Source organism: Maniola jurtina, chromosome Z (genome assembly GCF_905333055.1).
Source record: "Maniola jurtina chromosome Z, ilManJurt1.1, whole genome shotgun sequence".
NCBI classification, from domain to species: Eukaryota; Metazoa; Arthropoda; class Insecta; order Lepidoptera; family Nymphalidae; genus Maniola; species Maniola jurtina.
In genome coordinates this window covers 8,755,244-8,777,200 of record NC_060058.1, presented here as the reverse complement: position 1 = coordinate 8,777,200, position 21,957 = coordinate 8,755,244, and the positions used below count along the sequence as shown (strand labels likewise).

General features: G+C 39.0%; 3 protein-coding genes across 3 annotated transcripts in view; 1 reads left to right on the top strand and 2 right to left on the bottom strand.

Annotated features, from left to right (window-relative positions):
• Positions 1–21,957, bottom strand: part of LOC123880151 (laminin subunit gamma-1) — a 37,740-nt gene that overhangs the window by 4,001 nt on the left and 11,782 nt on the right. Inside the window, exons 7-19 of the mRNA XM_045928105.1 lie at positions 21,499–21,602; positions 20,235–20,420; positions 6,852–7,077; positions 6,137–6,351; positions 5,597–5,811; positions 5,021–5,384; positions 4,046–4,231; positions 3,320–3,517; positions 2,985–3,154; positions 2,393–2,517; positions 1,196–1,351; positions 608–728; positions 204–388 (exon numbers count right to left, since the gene is read on the bottom strand). Of these exons, the coding sequence (XP_045784061.1) occupies positions 204–388; positions 608–728; positions 1,196–1,351; positions 2,393–2,517; positions 2,985–3,154; positions 3,320–3,517; positions 4,046–4,231; positions 5,021–5,384; positions 5,597–5,811; positions 6,137–6,351; positions 6,852–7,077; positions 20,235–20,420; positions 21,499–21,602 (2,451 nt within the window). The remainder of the gene's footprint in view (positions 1–203; positions 389–607; positions 729–1,195; positions 1,352–2,392; positions 2,518–2,984; positions 3,155–3,319; positions 3,518–4,045; positions 4,232–5,020; positions 5,385–5,596; positions 5,812–6,136; positions 6,352–6,851; positions 7,078–20,234; positions 20,421–21,498; positions 21,603–21,957) is intronic.
• On the top strand, positions 11,555–17,463 carry LOC123880156 (DNA (cytosine-5)-methyltransferase PliMCI-like). Its single transcript, XM_045928116.1, has 6 exons — positions 11,555–11,789; positions 11,894–11,999; positions 12,809–15,595; positions 15,763–15,943; positions 16,148–16,329; positions 16,920–17,463. Exons 1-6 carry the CDS (start codon positions 11,746–11,748, stop codon positions 16,995–16,997), a joined length of 3,378 nt encoding a protein of 1,125 aa, XP_045784072.1. The 5' UTR covers positions 11,555–11,745; the 3' UTR covers positions 16,998–17,463.
• Positions 17,468–19,168, bottom strand: LOC123880188. The gene is made up of 2 exons (XM_045928174.1): positions 19,070–19,168; positions 17,468–19,022 (listed from the first exon to the last, which is right to left on the bottom strand). The coding sequence occupies exon 2, from the start codon at positions 18,989–18,991 to the stop codon at positions 17,990–17,992; it is 1,002 nt and encodes a 333-aa protein (XP_045784130.1). The 5' UTR covers positions 18,992–19,022; positions 19,070–19,168; the 3' UTR covers positions 17,468–17,989.

Below are 21,957 nucleotides of genomic sequence, written 5' to 3'. Positions count from 1 at the left end.
AACTTTTATTCGTCTGTTTAGAACTGATGCATACAAATGAATAAAGTAATAAAAGAAAACGTACTTTTATCGCAGCAGTACGAAATGAGTCAGAGGAAATGAGGGCCTATTTGAGTTGCATCACTTGACATAGTCAATAAACACGTTTATGTACTTTTATTATCTAACTTTTTCTATCTAAAAACTTTAATGAATTGATTTACCTGACATCGGCCAGTCTGTCGGCAAGATCTGCTAAGTTATTGGTGATATTGGTACCGGGCCCGCTACCAAGCTCCGCCTGCGCTTCTTCCGCTAGTCTTTCTATTTCAGCTTTCACACGTTGCAATTCGTTCTCGAAATCAGCATTTTCAACCACAGTCGGTGCTTTAGATATTTTCGAGAGTATCTAGAACAAACGACCAGTTTCAAGTTAGTAACTAACTGAAAACTTCGTGCAAGTATTATAGATTTTATGACTTACCTAATTTAATTATCCCAATGCTGTTGAAGCCGAGTAACGTTTTTAAATATTGATAATTTTCAAACTATGTAAAGGAATGCTGCTAATAGCGTACACTTCTCCCTTTTTTAATGAAAGCAAATTATGAAAAAATAATAAACTCACATCATCTAATTCCTTCAGCTCTTTCCTGTGCTGATTTACCGCGTCTTGCACGAGACTATAACATGGTGGGCACTCTTCACAACCTTGTCTGTCAGCTCTGCGTTTCTTATTCTCCATACACCTATCCATACAAAAAACAACAGTTTAATATTGCAATTGGTGCGTGGTTTTACTGTAAAACACGTGACATGGTAAACTCTTGAAATATTATGTACAGAAAATGACAGCAATTTCAGAGATAAAGCCTCGTTAAGAAATAAAAAGCTATGAACGCTATAACATCGTCGTAGTTCTAACACCACGTAGGTAAGTCATGAGCAGCTTTACAGAAGAGCGAAAAACTTGCTGTTCCTAATGTTTTGGCATTTTAATAGATAGGTACAGTGAAGTTTATTTTTAATCCTTTAAGAGTTCCTGTTGGACTTTTTCTTCTCTCTGATTGACCGAAACAACGCGTGTCTTTCGATTCTCTAGCGAATTGCTTCGAAATTTTGAAACCATCAAAAAGCGAGGATAAGTTCGGTTCCGTATAGTTAAAGATAAAAAAATCGGTCACAATCGTAAACAGTGGATGTTTCAAACTCTTACCTGTCACACCGTCTGCCTTCGACATTTTCAAGACAGGTACACTGACCATCCATACCGCATTGGGAATTAAATGAGCCCCACACATCACAGTCACAGTCCTTACAGCCCTCTACCGAGAAGCCGTAATGGTTCAGCTGGCAACGGTCGCAGTGGATACTGAATATGAACAATGTTGATATAACATTCTCTTTCGACTATTGTTTAATAACTAAAATCTAAAATTCGCTTGTTTTTTACACAGCTAAAGAAGACTAAGGACCGGCGCATATATGGCGGAGCGCAGCGCAGAGCATGCCCGCGAAGTTTTCTAATCGCGTGAATTTGTACCAGGTAATGCGCGAGCACGCGCGGGACTGCGCGCGGATGCGCAAGTATCCGCACGGATGCACAATTGATTTTAGATATTATTTCAGTGAGGATAATGTCGATAATATTTTGACTGTGAAAAATGCTCTGCGCTGCGCTTCGCTATATGTGCCCCGGCCCTAATGTGATAAAAGAATACAGCTTTTCTTTACTTTCCTATAATTAAACCCATGCTCATGGTTGACTAGTCGTCCGGCAACTCGATCGACGGCAACCATTAGAATCTGTAATCTATATGGAAGTTGCCATGTGTATAGTACGATATTGGGGTGATTGCGGTGCTTGTGTATACACACGGCGACTTCCATAAAATTTTAGAAATTCTAACGGTCGCCGTCGACTGAGTTGCCGGGCGACTAGTCGAGCGTAAGTAGCAATTGCTCATTGAAGTTGAACAATTTACTAAAGTCGATATAGTCATTAATCGCCTAAATGTTATTAAATTGTTTTCACATGAGTTTCATATTACTGGCAGCTAACAATAACATGGCTTAATTTATTACTCTTAATAGTATAAGTATATGCAGAGTAACTGTCTTACTGTCTACTAGCATTGAATAGCCCAACTGTTAAACTGATGTTAACTTTTAGTGCAAAGTTGATTTACATCTTAGTGTAAGTGTAGTGAAAGAGTTCCCATGGGAATGCCAAAATCCGCATGTTCGAAGACTGGGCATAATCTTTGATACAGAGACAGCTTGCTTGCTAGAAACACATATAGCTACTTCTGAAGCCGGAAATGAAAGTTCCAATGGGATTTAAAAAAAAATTATATCAACGCAGAAGAAGTCGCGTGCATTATCTAGAAATATTTTAATAAATTGCACTTACCCATCGATACCAGGCTTACAGTAACATTGGCCACTAACAGGGTCGCAAGTGGCGTTGTATGATCCCTCAAGATTGCAATCACAGGTTTTGCAACCTTTGCCCGAACGGATGTCGTAGTAACCATCCTAGATTTAATAGTATAATTATGTTAGTGATCGTACAACCACGAGATGATCTAGCTAAGAACCTCCAAAGTTACAAGAACGGCAAGCATTGGATGTATTATTTTTCTTTCATATGATACCCCACCTGGTATCTTACTTCGAAAATTGAAAATACTAATTATTATTTGTTCATGAACAAATTTTAATTTTTTTTTGCGATGTAATCATTCGGTTTTCGGATTTTTCCCTTTACTTGTGCTATAAGACTTACCTACCTACTAAATTAACGATTTTAGGTCAACGGGAAGTACCCTATGGTTTTCTTGACAGACACGACAGACGGACAGATGGACAGACAGACAGACAGACGGACGGACAGACGGCCAGACCGACAGACAACAAAGTGATCCTATAAGGGTTCCTTTTTCCTTTTGAGGTACGGAACCCTATAAAGTCAAGGAATAAGCTAGTTATTACTACAATATTACCTCACACTTGTCACAGTTCTTGCCAATGACATGGGGCCTACATGAACAATAACCTGTGAGACCGTCACACTGGGATGTTCCCTCTGGACTCTCCAATGTACCCGCTTCGTGACATTCACACCGTTTGCAGTCTCCTTTATTGTTTTGTAAAAGCGCGTCACCAAAGAAACCTACAACATTATTTAAAAAATAAGTTAACAGCCAAAATTTTTTTCACAAAAAAGACTTATAGGTTCCTAAAGCAGTTTCCCTGTATCTCCTACGGTTTTGGATTTCCCCACACTGTATATAAATTAGATAGTTTATAGATCTTTGTCACAATTACGCCAACTTACCACTTAAGCACTTATCACAATGATCACCAGCAGTGTTATAAATACACTTCAAGCACTCTCCAGTAGTCCTATTGCAGTTTCCAACAGCGTTGGGGTCCACGTTTCCGTTACATTGACACTCCTCACACTCTTTTGGTGGACCAAACTGACCAGTGGGATCACCGAAATGCCCGTCTGCACACACTTCACACCTTGGCCCTAAATGAAAAAAGAAAATGGTCAGTATCTGTATTAACACAGCTCACGACAGTTAGGTGAGGTACTTCTAACAAATCGTCAAAGCTTCGACGTCGCTGGCAGGCGTCTAATGTTAGTATACACAATATTACCCAGGTAGTCAAATTGAATTGAAAATTCAAAAAAAAAAACCACTGTCTTATAGTTTTAAGTTTTCACGACAGGAATGCCGAAAGTACCAATTTCTTTCAAATAAAATAGCGTTTTCATATATTTTGCAGAGCATTTTTCACAGTCAAAATATTATCGACATTGTCCTCATTGAAATAATATCTAAAATCAATTGTGCATTCGTGCGGATACTTGTGCATCCACGCGCAGTCCCGCGCGTGCTCGCGCATTCTCTGGTACAAATTCGCGTAATGTGTCACGCGATTAGGAAACTTCACGGGCATGCTCTGCGCTGCGCTTCGCCATATGTGCGCTAGCCCTAAAACGATCAAAAACATCATAGGTACAATTAATAATTAGTCAGACAAATTGTGTTACCTGCGTATCCGGCCGGGCAGTCGGTACAAACGATGCTTTGATCTCTCAACTGAATGCATCCGCTGTCTTTGGGACAAGGGCATGGTTTACAGTCGTCCGGAGTTCCAGCAATGGCATTGCCATAGAAACCCTTTGCGCAGAGCTCACAGTTACTTCCAGTAGTGTTATGTTTACAGATACAAAAACCTGCAATTAATATATTATTAGGTATAAAATCTGTTCATTTCGCTTCTCGCAGTCTGTCCCTCTGTACGCTTAGATCTCTTAAACTATGCAATGGATTATAATGGGGGTTTCATCAATCGATAGATTTGTTCAAAGGGAAGGTTGTGTATAGTTTAATATTTTTTTTGTTAATTTCTTGAAATAAATATGAGGTTAAGTAAGTTCAAAATGTCGAAAGAAATCAATCCGACTGAGAGTTTTCATCGAAAATGTTGTCGTGTTATTTTGAAATAATATAACAAAATAACCATACTGGCACCAACTCTAAGTACATCAGTTCACCCGTGCAAAACTGGGGTGGGTTGCTAGTATAATAATATAATATTTTTGATTCTCTAATGATATATGTAAGTATTTTTACAATAATATAATAGAAAAATCTTATGCCCGCAACTTCGACCGCGTTGACTAAACAACAAGAGACAAAAAAGAAAAAAGAAAGAAAAGAAAAGAAATTTCAAACCCCTGTTTTACCCCTTTAGAGGTTGGATTTACAAAAATCCTTTTGTCGTAGATGTCTACATCATAATAGTTATCTGCATGCCAAACAGCCTGATTGGTCCAGTAGTTTGAGCTGTGCGTTGCAGATCAGTCAGTCAGTCAGTACTTTTATACGAGTATATATATACAGAAGATTTCTCAATTAGTTACGTTATGGTTGTGGCTAGTTTTGTAAACTTGTCCCCATATGTTACAAAAACTATTTATTACAATATTTGGAAGCTATACAGGTACCATCAATTAACTAACCTGTCGCTGTATCACAAATATGAGCATGTCCATTACAGTCACAAGGTATGCAAGTCGAGTAAGGGCCACCGTTCGCTGGCTCGTGTTTGAAGCCAGGCGCACACTCCTCACAATAATCACCAACGTAAGCCTTCGGACATGAACATTTCTCCACCCAATTAGCGGGAGCCGAACCCTTTTCCCGACCAATCTCCGCAGTGTCCAGCTTGAAGCCCGTCAAATAACCCTGACCAAATTTGTTATATGTACCCCTTATTCTAATTGCAGTTAAATTTTGAAGCATTGACATAAACTCAAAGTTGGATAAGGTCGGTGTCCATCCGTATCGGGGATCCTCATGTAATCTAAAGGTATATTCTTGTTCCTGCAACAAAAATATGCTTATTGCAGATACAAGTACCTAAGTAAGTTTTGTTGACAAACTTGAATAACAAACAAAATTCAAATTTTGAAGAGCATGGCATGGCAATAATTTTTATAGTATGAAATCTGCATAGTCTAATATAAGCATTCGCCGCAATGCAATAAAATTGCTAAGATATCGCATAGTGCAAAAAAATTAAAATGTGTGTGTACCTGATCATTAGGCTCTGGATTGTTTTGACCATAAATATGTAACGAGACAGAAGCGCGGGCGCCTTCAAGAATGATATCTTGAGATTCAGGATAGCCTCTGTTCTCGCCCAAGCGTAAAGAAAATTTAAGGTCGTGATTGTAAGAAGGCCTTTGGTCTCCTAGAAACTGCTTGGAAGCCACGAAATAGATTTTTTCAGAATCCTTCGCCGATACAGCTGTAAAAATCCGTTTTTGTACTTTTATATTTCACCCGATACTATATTAATAACACGGAATAGTAGGTATACTTCATCACTAGGAAAATAAAAATTTTGAAGTGTCAATAGCTGACCGGTCAGTTTGTTTACTTGGCTTCTGGAGCGAGCTTGGATGGCTGGAGTGAAGACTTCGGCGGGGAGGGGCAACGCACGCACAACAGACGGAAACGTTTAAGTGCGGAAACCAGCCCAGAGAGAAGAAGAAGAAGCTGACCGGTTAGAGAGTGGGTTTAAATCCGGTGAGTCATCCAGTAATCTAATATGGATATGAATAATTACAAACCTATATTTTGCATGTTGGCATTAAACTTTAGCGGAGCGGAAGTGTGATTATAATATTCGGCGGTCCACTTTTCAGCATCTCGGATGAAATGTGCAGTGAGTTGGTGCGCTTGATACTTAGGTGCTGGGCTGCACTGTGACGAGTGGCCGAAACAGAAACATGGCGTGCAACCGAACTCATTCCCAATATCAAGATTGAAGAAACCAGGTTTGCATCTACAATTAAAAATAATAATAATTACTTCTCATTACATGCCTACAACTTCTTCTGTTTCGAATTCGGTAGCTTCAAAACGCAGTGATACATAGATTAATCTTATTATTTGTGCTACCATAATGGGGGCTACCAATTACCTACCCCCTCTAATATTTCTGCCATAGCAGACTATGACTGAAAACCATAATCAGTTTCCGGGTCATATTAATTTCTATACGCGTACGTTTGATTGTATTCTAGTAAGTATTTGCTAATAAATAGTAGTATTTGCTAATAAAGCTGGTAAAGTAGTAGAAAAAGCCTCACATACAACCTAACTTCGTTGTCGTTTGAACGATAGACAAGGAATAGGTATTTCCACATAATACGAGATACACCACTTCAGCGACTCGCTTGAGATCGTCTATCTACGTAGTAGGGGTCTATCCAGACTGTTTTAACATATTGAGACCTCACTTATGAACTTACAGCTAACTGAAATTTCAAAAATTTCACTCACTCTCTACATTGTCTGCCTTCAACATTCTGTTTACATAAACATACACCAGTCTCAGGATCGCACTGTGGAATATTCGCGAAGGACCCAGAATCGTTGCAACCGCACGGCTTGCACCCCTGGTTCGTGAATTCATAGTGATTTGGCGCACACCTATCACACTTATTGCCTGTCACTCCAGGTTTGCATTGACATTTGCCTTCAGCATTACATTGCAAGCTTCTTGATCCTGAAATACAATACTTTAATTAGTTGGTTTTCGTTATCATCATCTGGTCAACTCATCGCCAGCCCACTACTGCACAGGTCTCCTCCCAGAATGAGAAGGGTTCAGGATATAGTCGGACAAGCTGCTGGCCCAGTGGAGATTGCAAACTTTACACAGGTGCGTGCTCGGGATCGAACCCCTGACCTCCAGAAAAGAAGGCCGAAGTCCAAACCACGGCTACCACCATTCAACATCTTTAATCATTTTTTAGGGTTCCGTACCTCAAAAGGAAGAACGGAAGCCTTATAGGATCACTTTGTTGTCTGTCTGTCTATCTGTCGGTCCGTACGTCCGTCCGATATAATCCTGAAAGTTTACATCCACCTGCGACATTCTTGGATGCATTATTGATTGAAGAAGAATAAAATAAATAAAAACCCTGTACTCTGAAGTTTTACTGTGTATAATGCCAGTGTTTAAACTTTAAACCTAAATAACAACAAAATAATCTAAATCCTAAACAATCTATTTTCAATACAATACTATTTCTTCAGCTAGATTATACTGATCTATAAACGAGAGAAAAACAAAATGAATGAACTCTTTGTCATCCCGCGAAAGTCGAAAAAGGAGTTAGGATTTTATGACCTGGCGACCTGTCACTTCCATTTTTACCCTACCATTTAACCAAATCTGTCTGTTGTGTAACCTTAATACATCATCATAGTTAAATAACAAATGATACAATGATTGTACTTTGTGTTCGTTAAATTATCTGTAGCAGAATATTTTTTACTAAGTAGTTAACACAACTTTTTAGGTAGGTATTTTTAGTGAAATGTTAGGGTACTCAATACGCAATAACCCCACTATCTAGGGTCAAAAATACTAAGTATTTATTAATAATTTAGACAGGGAAACCAACCCAAAGGTAAAAAGTTTCATCGTGACACATAAACTTTTTTTTTCTGGGCCAAACAATGTATTTATATATTATGTAAACTGGTCTGGTCTGGTAAGGTCGGGTCTGTCCTGGTCTGGTCTGTCATGGTATGGTCTGGTCTGATTTCTTCATCCAGGTGTCTAACCAGATCTTCATATGCAAAGGGTAATCGGAATCCAAAGGAATATTCTCCTCTATGCTCCAAACATTACGAAAAATCTTATTATATTTCTGGTTTAAAAATAAAGAAATTCAAATCAGATGCAGTCCCAACTATAATTGAATTACAATCAAGTAGTAAGCACTAAGCACTTTCAAATCTTTTCAAATATGTAATATGTACCTACATACAAAATTCATAAATAATAACTTTTTGACTGGACAAATTGACTGTCCTAGCCTGCTGTCAGCTTTCTCACTCAACGCTCGCTCCTTTAGGCCTCGTAAACCTCAGCTACTTTGCGTACCGAAATCCAATACAAACTACGCCCAAAACTCCGTACTTCTACGCCTGGCGCGAACTTACAATAAAACTTATTCAGATTTAGACCTTTTCCACCTATCCAAAATACAATTAAAAAAAGAAATAATTAAACTGCATCAGAAAAATAATAATATGTAACTATGTATTTATGATATTATAAAACTACTATTTATGAATTATAATATTTATGTTAATATCTATAATCACACACACACACACATGCGTTCGCGCACACAGACACTCAAACGCACACACACTCGCTTAGTTCTGTTATAATTTATAATCTCTTTTATGTTAACTGTAATCATACTCATATATTGTAAACCCATTTGGCCTTATTTTTATATACTTAGTTTAAAATGTAAAATTATAATAATTGTACCGCTGTTGTTTACAAATAAAGGAATAAAATAAAATAAATAAAAAATAATATATTCATTATACTCTTGTTATTACTAAATATATAAAATATTTATAATAATATAATACTAGATGATGCCCGCGACTTCATCCATGTGGCTTTAGGTTTTAAAAAATCTCGTAGGAAATCTTTAATTTTCTGGAGTATAAAGTTGCCTTTGTCAATTTCCAGGACGTAAGCTGCCACTGTAGGTAAAACAGCTGGGCCTTTATGAATCCCATGGGAACTCTTTAATTTTTCCGGGATAAAAGTAGATGTCCCTAGCACCAGGATGTTAATTCATATGAAGGTGCAAATTTCAGTAGATTAGTTTCATTCAACATCATTTTGAAGATTATCATGCTGCTAGTTAAACTGCTAGTTTTTTGTACGTTGGAATGCTAGAAACATCACTGTGCTTGTCACACTTAAAATTTGTGAAAAGGACAGAAACTCTTCACTACCACCACGTGCCAGAACTACCCAGAACGCCCGTCTTGCAAGTCATTCAGATAGCGATATCTTTTCTAGGAAACAAAAGGATATAGAAACTATGCCTCTCTTTCACACTAATCATCGTTCCTATTTGCATTGTTGAAATAAGGAAAGATGATTAGTGTGAAAGAGAGGCATAGTTTATTTATCCTTTTCTTTCCTAGAAAAGATATCGCTATCTGAATGACTTGCAAGACGGGCGTTCTGGGTAGTTCTGGCACGTGGTGGTAGTGAAGAGTTTCTGTCCTTTTCACAAATTTTAAGTGTGACAAGCACAGTGATGTTTCTAGCATTCCAATGTACAAAAAACTAGCAGTTTAACTAGCAGCATGATAATCTTCAAAATGATTTTGAATGAAACTAATCTACTGAAATTTGCACCTTCATATGAAAAAACGATTATAATACCAGAATTACGAAACAACGAGTAATGTGTTATACCTCATTTGAATTGGCATTAAATCAGCAACTTTTTCTAATGCAGGGTCACTTTTTCGTAGTACATTTTTTTTTCACAGTGCGCTTTTAAAGTGACATTTAATTTTTGGTAACGCTTTAAAGTTTTGGAAAAAAATTAATTGCTTTTGTAATTTGGTAGCCAGAGCCTCAATAGAAGGTTTTGAGTGCTGATACATTATCTAGTAATGACACAACATCGTTTGTTTTAGGTATTGTTTTTTATCACATTTTTTTTAATTAGTCTAATTGTAAGAGAATTTGGTATTTTGTTAAAAACCCCAAATATAGTCATAACTTTAAGGGCAATTTAAATATGGCCATGCTGTAGAATTTTTTTTTGCTGGAAATGACCTCCTCTATCTCCCTATTGCGTTTGATCCACGACTTTTTGACCATCCTGTATTATATATATATATATATATATATATATATATATATATATATATATATATATATATATATATATATATATATATATGTGTGTCATTAGTCTGTGCTGAAAAGCATAGACGTGCATGACACGCGTCTGCCCGCGAAATTCAAATTTAATTTTGTTTTTCGCAATTGTAAACTAATACGACAAAGCAGGCTTACAGAATTTTAACTGCGCCAATGGCAGTATCATCCTCACAGGTTTATACAAAAATCTTTACTTGAAATGGTGCACAATGGTTAACTTTTTGGACTATAGAGTTTTTGTGTTTGACACGTGTACAATGTTACCCATCGCCACTGATAATTTCCATAGGTAACTAATACGACAAAGTAGGCTTATGAAATTTTAATTGCGCCAATGGCAGTATCATCCTCCCAGGTTTATACAAAAATCTTTACTCGAAAGGGTCCAGGTTTAGAAATTAGTTATGGTATCGACTATTTTGTCAGTAGCTCATATCAAACTCATTATTTTGAATATTTTCTTAAACTGAACACTTTCAAGTAATGATTTTTATGTGATCCGGTGAAGATGATACCTGCCATTGTCGGAATAAAAATGCCATAAGCCTACTTTGTCGTATTAATTTATAAATTGCGAAAAACCAAATTAAATTTGAATTTCGCGGTTAAATTCGTTTAGTGCATCTTAGTGATTACGTACCTACTATCAATCTATGTTACATTAGTGGTGGGTCGTTGTCGCATTTTTGACGGACGAAACGCAACCGTTTTCCCGACGACGAAAATGGTTGCAGAAAACAGTCGTCGTTGCAACTGGTTTGAAGATGGCTCTTAAGCCGTCTTCGAACCAGTCGCAACGATAACCGTTTTTTATTCGCGACGACGCGTGTCGTTGCATCAATTAACTCTCGACTGTATTTTCTTAAGCGTAATATATAAAATCGAACCAAGTTATTCGAAGACTGGTTTGTGCATTGAAGACTGTTTTAGCCAGGACGTGAATACGGTTTCCCCGTCGCAGAACGGAACACTGTTCTTTAAAACGGTAGGGACTATATTTTAAGAACGAACGTGAACGTTAAGGACGACGCGACATTCGCGACGACGTGTGTCGTTGCATCAATTCACTCTCGACTGTATTTTCTTAGGCTTAAAATACAAAATCGCTCCAAGTTATTCGAAGACTGGTTTGTGCAACGAAGACTGTGTTACCCAGGATGTAAAAACGGTTTCACCGTCGCAGAACACGAAACGGTCTTTAGAAACGGTTCGTCATCGCAACGCTCACCAGTATGTTACATACTCTTTAGTCTTTGGTGCGCCTCACGCGAACTTACCTAAAAATCTGTAATTTGTTATATTTTGTTGTTTTTGTTATTTGCTTTGGATTTGGCCTATTTTTCGTTATGTTGCAAAGTAATATATGAACGTGTAACGTATAGTAGAACTTATAGTGACGATGTTATAGAATTGAGTCCATTAGAATAATTCTCAAGCAAGTGTTCAATTATGCCGGCTACAAATAGGAAAGATCGTACTCCACCACTACGCCAGTATGTTGAATGCTTAAAAATACCTTGAGTTCATATGAATTACTGTAGTTTATTTGATTGACAAAATTTTATAGACAAATGTTAACATGGCAAGCTTGTTTCAGATCACAACGACTCTCTAAAAAGAGAAGTCAACTGAAAATTACAAGTGGGATTCCCGCGAAACGCAAACGCAGCAAGAGTCAAGTGAATCTTGAAGTTAGTAAAAATGTAAGTACTTACATATTTTTACGGTTCTATACCCAAAAAATAACATAGATTCCTATTAATGTCACTCTTTGTCTGTCCGCGTGTCACTGGCCTCTAGCTCCGAGACAAAATGAATTACAAATCTGAAATTTTGGTATTTAGTAGAAAATTGACCCAAAACTCCATGATCCAAGATGATGGTCCAAGATCCCACTAGCGGCAGACATTTCTTATTTTAGGCGAGGCCATAGTCCACCACGCAGGCCAAGTGAGTTTCCAATCAGGCAGGTTTTTTCACGATGTTTTAAACCGCACATCACTCCAAAATGATAGAAGGGTGTGCCCAGGATTGAAACACAGACCCTCCAAATAGAAAGCCGAAATCTTAACCAGTAGGTTATGTAGTACACACTTATCGACATGAACTACAATTATGGAGTACTTTTTGAATGATTAGTACATAAGTAAGTAGTTCGACTATGATATTTTAGTAGGTACATTGTTTCCTCCTATATATTGTGAAAAATTATTCACTTAATTTTTACCAACTTTTGCTGTCTCAATTTTTTCTTTCGGTAGAATGAAATCTTCTTTACATGAATCTGAGTCGATCAGCATTAAAATAAAATTAGTCAATTTCATTGATTTTTATGGATAACTCACACTTGACCAAAAAATGTGTCATTTTTGTGTGTGCAATAATTATTATGACAAGATGGAATGTCATATTGAACATTTATTGAATTATTAGTGTTATTATGTTACCTACCTACCTACCAGTTGCTTAGAAATTGTATGAAAAAATATTTACTTAAAGCTCTTGATTTCAGAAAAAAATTAAACTTGAAACAACTAAGCGCCTTACTGATAAGATTCCCAAAAATATATCTTTGGATGGCAAGAAAGATGATAACAATGAAACCAACAAAAACAAAGATAGTAAAAGTACTTCAAAAATTAATAAAAAGAAGAGAACAACTGGCAAACATAAGAAAGAGGGAGCAATGAAAAATGAAAAAATCAAGTTCAATAAGAAAGCAGGTATAAAAGCGACTACTACTCCTCTCGTGCAGAACACATTCGAAAATTTCTTTGCCAGTCAATTGGATAATACAAACAATGAACTTAATTTAAGAAGTGAAAGATGCGGGGTGTGTGAGGCTTGCCAGCTGCAGGACTGTGGGGAGTGCAACGCGTGCCGCGCCATGTGCAAATTCGGTGGGCTTGGTCGCTCCAAGCGCACGTGCGTGCGGCGCCACTGCCGCAGAATGGCCGACGAGCCCAAAGAAATCAAGGACTACCAAACGACGGAACAGCAAGAGCTCGGTGAAATTGAAGACAAGAAAATTAAATGGATTGGAGAACCGATCCAAGTAGATGAAAAACAAATATATTATGAAAAAGTTGAAGTCGATGGTGTCAAGTATTCATTGGGAGACTTTGTAATGGTACGACCTGAGTTACCGAATGTTCCTGCCCTGGTCTCTAGGTTGATCTACATGTGGAAAGAAATTCGTACTAAACGTGCATACTTTCATGGTGAATTTTATATAAGATCTACATATACTGTACTGGGAGAGGTCGGCCGCGCAAGGGAAGTGTTTTTGGATGATCGATGTTACCACGGTGTCGCGCTTTCTGATATTTTAAGAAAAGCTCGTGTCGAAAAACGAGATCCACCCAAAGATTTTTTTAAATTGGGGGGAAAGGAAGCGAATGAAGAACTTCTCGAGGATGATGGCAAAACATATTTCTATGAAAAATTTTATGAGCGATTTACTTCACGTTTTGAAGACCTACCGATCGACCCCGAATGCCCGAATGTCCTAAGAAAACATAGATCTTGCCCGTCTTGCGAGCGCAAAATGGAACTCTACTCCTCGTGCATCCCTAAAATTTGCGGCCTACTCCCAGTCAAGACGGGCGCAGTTCCGGAAGTGGATAGATTCGAATGGACATCTATCAAATGGCAAAATAATGAGTATAAGAAAGGTTGTGGTGTATTTCTTAGGCCGGTGATTTTCAAAAGTAATTTTGAAAATAGTATCAGTCAGAACTCTACTATTAGCAGCAGAAAAATTAAGTTCTGTGCCAAGAAAAGAAAAATCAGGGAGAGGAAAATGAAATTAAAAAAATTGAAACTGAAGTTAAAGAAAGTCGATGAGAATGTATATCCAGAGTATTACAGGAAGAACGATAATTCACGCGGCTCCAACGAGAAAACGGCCCAGCCTTTCTGCGTGGGGCGCATTGTCGCCGTGGCCGCGCTCGACGAGGGCCCGCTGGTCGCGCCGCAGGAAATGCGCCTGCGCGTCAACGTGCTCTACCGGCCCGAGAACACCAATCACAAGTTTCCGCACCGCGAGGATTGCAACCTAGTCTACTGGAGCGAGGAAATCAAAGAGATACCGTTTGCTGCCGTCACAGGACTGTGCCACTTAGTGTATGTGGACAACATTCCCCAGCAGGATTCCATATGTGAATGGCTAGAGATGGATCCTAGCAGAATGTATTTCAAACAATCTTACGACCGAGCCTCGGGTAAGTTCGGCCCCGTCCCGGACCACGCGAAACTCGTCGGTCGAGAAGACGGGTGGAAAGGCAAAGGAAAGGGAAAAGGGAAATCCAACAAATCGAGCGTCTCTAAGACTCCGGAGATGAACGTGAGACCTCTGAGGACCCTGGACGTGTTCGCTGGCTGCGGCGGCCTGTCGGAGGGTCTGCATCGCTCCGGTGTCGCCAAGTGCGAGTGGGCTGTCGAGAATCTCGAAACCGCGGCTCAAGCATACTCCCTGAACAACAAAAACTGTGCAGTGTTCAAGCAGGACTGCAACGTGCTGTTGAGAGACGTGATGGCGGGCGTCACTCACAGCGCGGACGGCCAGCGCCTGCCGCTCCGCGGTGAGGTGGAGCTGCTGGTCGGCGGCCCGCCCTGCCAGGGCTTCTCCAGCATGAACCGCTTCAACTCGCGCCAGTCCGCCAATTTCAAGAACTCGCTGGTGGCGACGTGCTTATCTTTCTGCGACTACTACCGCCCCAAATACTTCATCCTCGAGAACGTGCGCAACTTCGCCGTGTTCAAGAAGGGCATGGTGCTGAAGCTCACGATGCGCGCGTTGCTGGCCATGGGCTACCAGTGCACGTTCGGTGTGCTGCAGGCCGGCTACTACGGCGTGCCGCAGACGCGACGTCGCCTCTTCATCCTGGCGGCGGCGCCGGGACAGCGACTGCCGCTATTTCCCGAGTCGACGCACGTCTTCAGCCAGCGCACCGGTTCGCTCAACGTCATGATCGACAAGAAACTGTTCACGACCAACATTCGATGGGAGAAGTTTGCGCCGCGGCGGACGTGCACCATCAAAGATGCGATGAGCGATTTGCCTGAAATATCTAATGGGGCTAATAAAATCGAGATAGAGTACGGCTCGAAGCCCGAGACGCATTTCCAACGTTTGGTGCGAAGCCGCGACGAGAGCGTCAAGTTGCGCGACCACATCTGCAAGAACATGGCGCCGCTGGTTCAGGCGCGCATCGCTCGAATACCCACCGAGCCCGGCTCCGACTGGCGTGACCTGCCTAATACATCAGTTAAACTCTCGGATGGAACTACATGCAAGGTACATCTATTATTATCATTACTTTCACCCGAGTAGCTTCCAATTTTAGAGCCCGATGGAGGAAAAGTTTCTATGGTAGTCGTTCGCATGTTTTTCAAGCATCGTGATATATTTTGACTAAACGACTGTAATGATTGAAGTGCAATAATCATTATCGAACCTTGCAGGTGCTCCAGTATCGCCACGAGGACAAGAAGAAAGGACGTTCCTCCACGGACGCGCTGCGCGGCGTGTGCGCGTGCGCGGCGGGCGGCGCGTGCTCGCCGGACGACAAGCAGGAGAACACACTCATTCCCTGGTGTATGCCGCACACCGCCAACCGCCACAATAACTGGGCCGGCCTCTACGGTGAGCCTGTACAGTCAACCCTCCATCTCTCATAGCCTTACCGATTTCCCGGTTATATGGACCGAATCGCGGGAGAGACCGCCGGTACTCGCTTTTGGCATTTAAGTCTGTACAGTCAGTGTCTAAGTGTCGTAACACGCTCGCAGGGAGGGCTTCTATGACATCTTCATCGTTGTTATCATGTTGATATCCCTATCCGTGCAGGGCGCATCTCGTGGGACGGGTTCTTCAGCACGACGGTGACGGACCCCGAGCCCATGGGCAAGCAGGGCTGCGTGCTGCATCCCGAGCAGCACCGCGTGGTTTCGGTGCGCGAGTGCGCACGCTCGCAGGGCTTCCACGACACCTACCTCTTCGCCGGCTCCGTACAGGACAAATATCGTCAGGTAACTTTCATTTACCACCTATGCTAATGACTGAATCGCGATGAGTTCATCCTCTCGATGTATAATAATAAAATAATGTCCTCCCAACCGAATTTCGGCCACGATGGCTAATCTTTATAGAGATTAGCCAATTGCACGGGAGATATTATAGTGCACAAGTATGTGTGCAAACACAGGTGCATTCTCTATTTGCGCACTCTCAAAGCTTGACGGAATGGAAATCCAACACGACCGGAGAGAGCCGAGGCGCCGAACCGAACCAGCTTTACGTGCTTTCCGAGACACGGGGATGGAACATCTCCAACTTCCTAACTAGAGTACTGAGATTTTTTTAAAGGAAAACTCAACGTTCAACTATTTTGCGCCCGACCCGGGAATCGAACTCGCGACCTTGTCGTCTGCATTCGAGCACCACCAAATCAACGACCAACTTGGCCAGACCTTTCTGACTTTTTGAGAGGAGACCTATGCGCAGTTGGCGGCGATGGGTTGTTCATGATTATTGAGATCCGTGAAAGCAATTAATTAAACTAAATAAATTCCTTGTTCCATGACAAATTAACATAAATCACAATCTTTTCCAATTTCAGATAGGAAATGCGGTACCGCCGCCGTTGGGTGCGGCATTAGGCAGAGAAATCAAGAAATCTTTAAGTGCCTCACAATAAATATCGCATAGAGATATTACTTACTCTACACAAAGACTTGTTTTGAACTAATGCGATCAGATGCAATCCGATCCGAATCCGTGAAAATACGTTCCTAAGTTGTCATAGAACTATTTGTATGGCAGCTTATGCACTAGTTCCGTCATCCGAGTTCTCTCCGTCGTACGTGAGAATAACTCTGATGTGCCTTGGATTCAAATCGGACATATGACGTAGATGTCAAAGATGTCCACTGAATAGATTTGAATCAGACATCGGATTAGTGTGTAACCGTTATATTTCTAAAACTTTGAGAAAATTAAAAATTGTTTAAAATTAATGTGCCATATTCGTAAACAAAGACTTATTTTATTTATGTCAGTTTCTTCTATCCGCGGAGTGAAATTAGTAGCGCTTTCTCTGTTACGTACAAAATGATAAAAACAAAATGCACCATTTTGAGACATCAACCAATCACAAACATGTATTCAAAAACGTTCGTTTGTGATTTTCATCTCTATCTTTTGTATGTGATTACATTGCAAAGAGCGCTATACTAACTTCTTTCCGCAGATAGAGTATAATAGTGTCGATTCTGATGTTTTTTCGTTAGAGTTTTAGAGTATCTGCGTCTTTTTTTTTAATATTTCTAAAAAGGATGGAAAGATTCTTGTGCTACACCCAAAGTAACGAAGTTTGACAGTCCTAAATTAAATTAAGTTTGCCCGTCCTTTTGAATTAGTGAGAAAAAGATGCCAATACTCTAAAATTTTGTTGCGATCAGAATCAGTACCATTATATTTCTAAACCTTGTGTGCCTTAATGTCCAAACGCATTTGTGTTGAGCTGCGCGACGCGGCGACGCCTTGCTCAAAACAAACTCATATAAACTATACTTGCCGCACCACGTCGCGTAGTGCAGCTCAAGTGCGTTGAGACTATTAAAAAATAATTAATTAATATAAGTACGCAGACCTATTTTTGTTACTATTATATTACTCCTGGTCTTTGAATTAATGTGTCATATCTGTGCACAAGAATTGTTTTATGTTATTACTTTTATATTTCTGCATCATTGAATGATGTGTCATATCTGTGCACAAGAATTGTTTTATGTTATTACTTTTATATTTCTGCATCATTGAATGATGTGTCATATCTGTGCACAAGAATTGTTTTATGTTATTACTTTTATATTTCTGCATCACTGAATGATGTGTCATATCTGTGCACAAGAATTGTTTTATGTTATTACTTTTATATTTCTGCATCACTGAATGATGTGTCATATCTGTGCACAAGAATTGTTTTATGTTATTACTTTTATATTTCTGCATCATTGAATGATGTGTCATATCTGTGCACAAGAATTGTTTTATGTTATTACTTTTATATTTCTGCATCATTGAATGATGTGTCATATCTGTGCACAAGAATTGTTTTATGTTATTACTTTTATATTTCTGCATCACTGAATGATGTGTCATATCTGTGCACAAGAATTGTTTTATGTTATTACTTTTATATTTCTGCATCACTGAATGATGTGTCATATCTGTGCACAAGAATTGTTTTATGTTATTACTTTTATATTTCTGCATCACTGAATGATGTGTCATATCTGTGCACAAGAATTGTTTTATGTTATTACTTTTATATTTCTGCATCATTGAATGATGTGTCATATCTGTGTACAAGAATTGTTTTATGTTATTACTTTTATATTTCTGCATCACTGAATGATGTGTCATATCTGTGCACAATAATTGTTTTATGTTATTACTTTTATATTTCTGCATCACTGAATGATGTGTCATATCTGTGCACAAGAATTGTTTTATGTTATTACTTTTATATTTCTGCATCACTGAATGATGTGTCATATCTGTGCACAAGAATTGTTTTATGTTATTACTTTTATATTTCTGCATCACTGAATGATGTGTCATATCTGTGCACAAGAATTGTTTTATGTTATTACTTTTATATTTCTGCATCATTGAATGATGTGTCATATCTGTGCACAAGAATTGTTTTATGTTATTACTTTTATATTTCTGCATCAAAGCACAAGAATTGTTTTGTGTTATTACTTTTATATTTCTACATCACTGAATGATGTTTTAATCTGAGCACACTCGACTCGTTTTAAATAATTATGTTACCTTCTATTATATTTTGTTGACTGCTGACATTATTGTTTTATTTCAATCAATATTTAAATATCAGTTATTAAATCTTAGTAATGCTCTGATTTCAATGAAAACGAAATGATCATTAATTCATTTCCTATGACATCCTTAGTTATCTGCTTCATATTTTTCACTAAAATATTCAATTCTGGGCCTTCCTTTATTTTCTTTGTTTTTACTTTATTTTATTTTATTTATTATTATTTACATTAAAAATATACAAAGAGTTTTTGTTACAGTCAGCGCCACAAAAACCACAGTTGGTTTTACCGGGCACTGAGTTTATTAATTATAGCTATACAATAAAAATAAAATTATAGAAACCAGCATAATGACAAATTGGTAATGTAGGTACATAGTACTTAATCTAGTGGGTAGGTAAGATTAATGTGCAGCGCGACGCGTAGCGTCGTGAACATCGCTTGAGGTGCTGGATTGTCTTTCCGTCTATCTATGAGTAATCTATACTAATAGGTACTATAAATGCGAAAGTGTGTCTGTCTGTCTGTCTGTCTGCTACCTTTTTAGGGCCCAACAGTTTAATCGATTCTGACGAAAGGTACAGAGTTATCTTTTATCCCGGAAAATCAAGGAGTTCCCACGGGATTCCTAAAGACCCATCCGCCTGACCGATTTGTATGGTACCAAGGTAACTTGCGTCCATGTAATTGACATACGCAACTTTTTATCCGGGAAAATGGAACAGTTCCTATGGGAACTTTAAAAACCTAATTCCACGCGGACGAAGTCGCGGGCACCTAGTATTTTATATTAAAACCCGTTTATGACCGCGGCTTCGTCCGCGTGGGCTACATACATTTTCAATCCCTATTTTACCCCTTAGAGGTTGAATTTTCAAACCCAGCCAAGTGAGAGTCAGACTTGCGCACCGAGGGTTCCGTAAGTACCACAGTCGTATTTTTTTCGCACAATAAATCAAAAACTATTATGGATCTGTTTTAGAATGTAAAGGTCCCCACCCCAATTGCCATCTCGACCTGTCGCTCCTGTTGTTGCAGTATATTACGTGTGTGAGTGAGTCCGTGTGTGTATGTATAAAACTTACCAGTAGGATTGCAGTTACACGCCGAGCAGTTACCCTGGGTCCCTTGGAAGTAGTTCTCTTTGCAACGCTCGCAGTTAGCACCGTCCCTGTTGTGTGTGCAATCAATACAATGACCGCCGTGGCCAGTTCTCTCGTACAAATCCTTGTCGAAGTAACATTTTTGGGAAAATCCGTTGCAATTGCAAGCTGCAAGAGAAAAAAGTACCTACTGAACTTGGTTGCTAAAATGACAAAAGATAGATAATAAAATAAAAAAAAAACAGGTAATATAATAATTTATCCTCCGATCTACTTTTTTGTCCTTGTTACTGCTGACCACGCCTATCCTTATTTGTTCAGCGGTTATTGCTGCAAACTCAGTAAAATTCTCGCTAAACATGCAACATAGGTAAATGTATCAATAATAAGTATATTTTCTATTTACAAACAATTTACGAAATGATAGCTATGAAAATCGCAAAATTAGTAAAATATCGCATTGCAAATAATAACAAACACAGGTCGTTAACTAAGTATATAGAAAAGCATAAGCTCCAAATAAGTAGTTATTCCAATTCATTACTCGGCAATGATTAAAAAAAAAAAAACGCTAATTTTCAATCATTTTTTAGGTACATATACACATTACGAGTAGGTAGTGTTTGATTTAGAACGATATGAATGCTTATTGCGGTAGATATACAATTTAAATAAAAGATAAATAAATGTTGCAAGATCAAGATCTGGCTATCCTAGCTAGATTTTTTAAATCTGTGTTACGGATAACCAACCCTCTCTCGCAGTTACATGAAAATTAAATATATAAGCGCACAAGCACATATTAGCTACTTCAGTAAGTTATCTTTTTCTGCAACAATTGAATAAACGTATGAATTTAATCCATACTCCATCCATACTAATATTATAAATGCGAAAGTGTGTCTGTCTGTCTCTCTGCTACGTTTTCACGGCTCAACCGCTAAACCGATTTTAATGATATTTGGTGCAGAGTTAGCTTACATCCCGGAGACGGACATAGGCTACTTTTTATCCCGGAAAATCAAAGAGTTACTTCGGGATTCTTAAAGGTCTTTCCGCTTAACCGATATATGAAATTTGGTACAAAGATAGCTTACACTTCGGAAACTGACTTCGGCAAATTATTGTCCCGGAAAAGCACAGAGTTCCCACGGGATTTTTAAAAACCTTAATCCACGCGGACGGAGTCGCGGGCATCATCTAGTTAGTATATAGTTTATAGTACTTGTAAAGGATATAAACTCACCTTTGCATTCGTGAACATTTGTACGTGAGGCTGGACCCCATGGTGCATCGTTATAATAGTCTAGACATCTTTCACATTCAGGACCATCCGTGTTATGCTCACATCTAAAAACATCAAACTAAAATTTTCAACTGCATCCTAAAAGTCAAGAGTGTCATATTATGTAACTTTAAGGCAAGTGCGTACCATCTAAGGTTGCATCGTCACTTGCCAGCTGATCTGATTGCAGCCAAGCGATAGTCCATAAAAAAATATCTATATGTATACCTTATTAATATGAATTGCAAGCTGTGATAGCCTAGTGGTTAAAACGTCCGCCTCCTAATCGGAGGTCGGGGGTTCGATCCCGGGCACGTACCACTAACTTTTCAGTTATGTGCGTTTTAAGCAATTAAATATCTTTAACGGTGAAGGAAAACATCGTGAGGAAACCTGAGAGTTCTCCATGTTCTCAAAGGT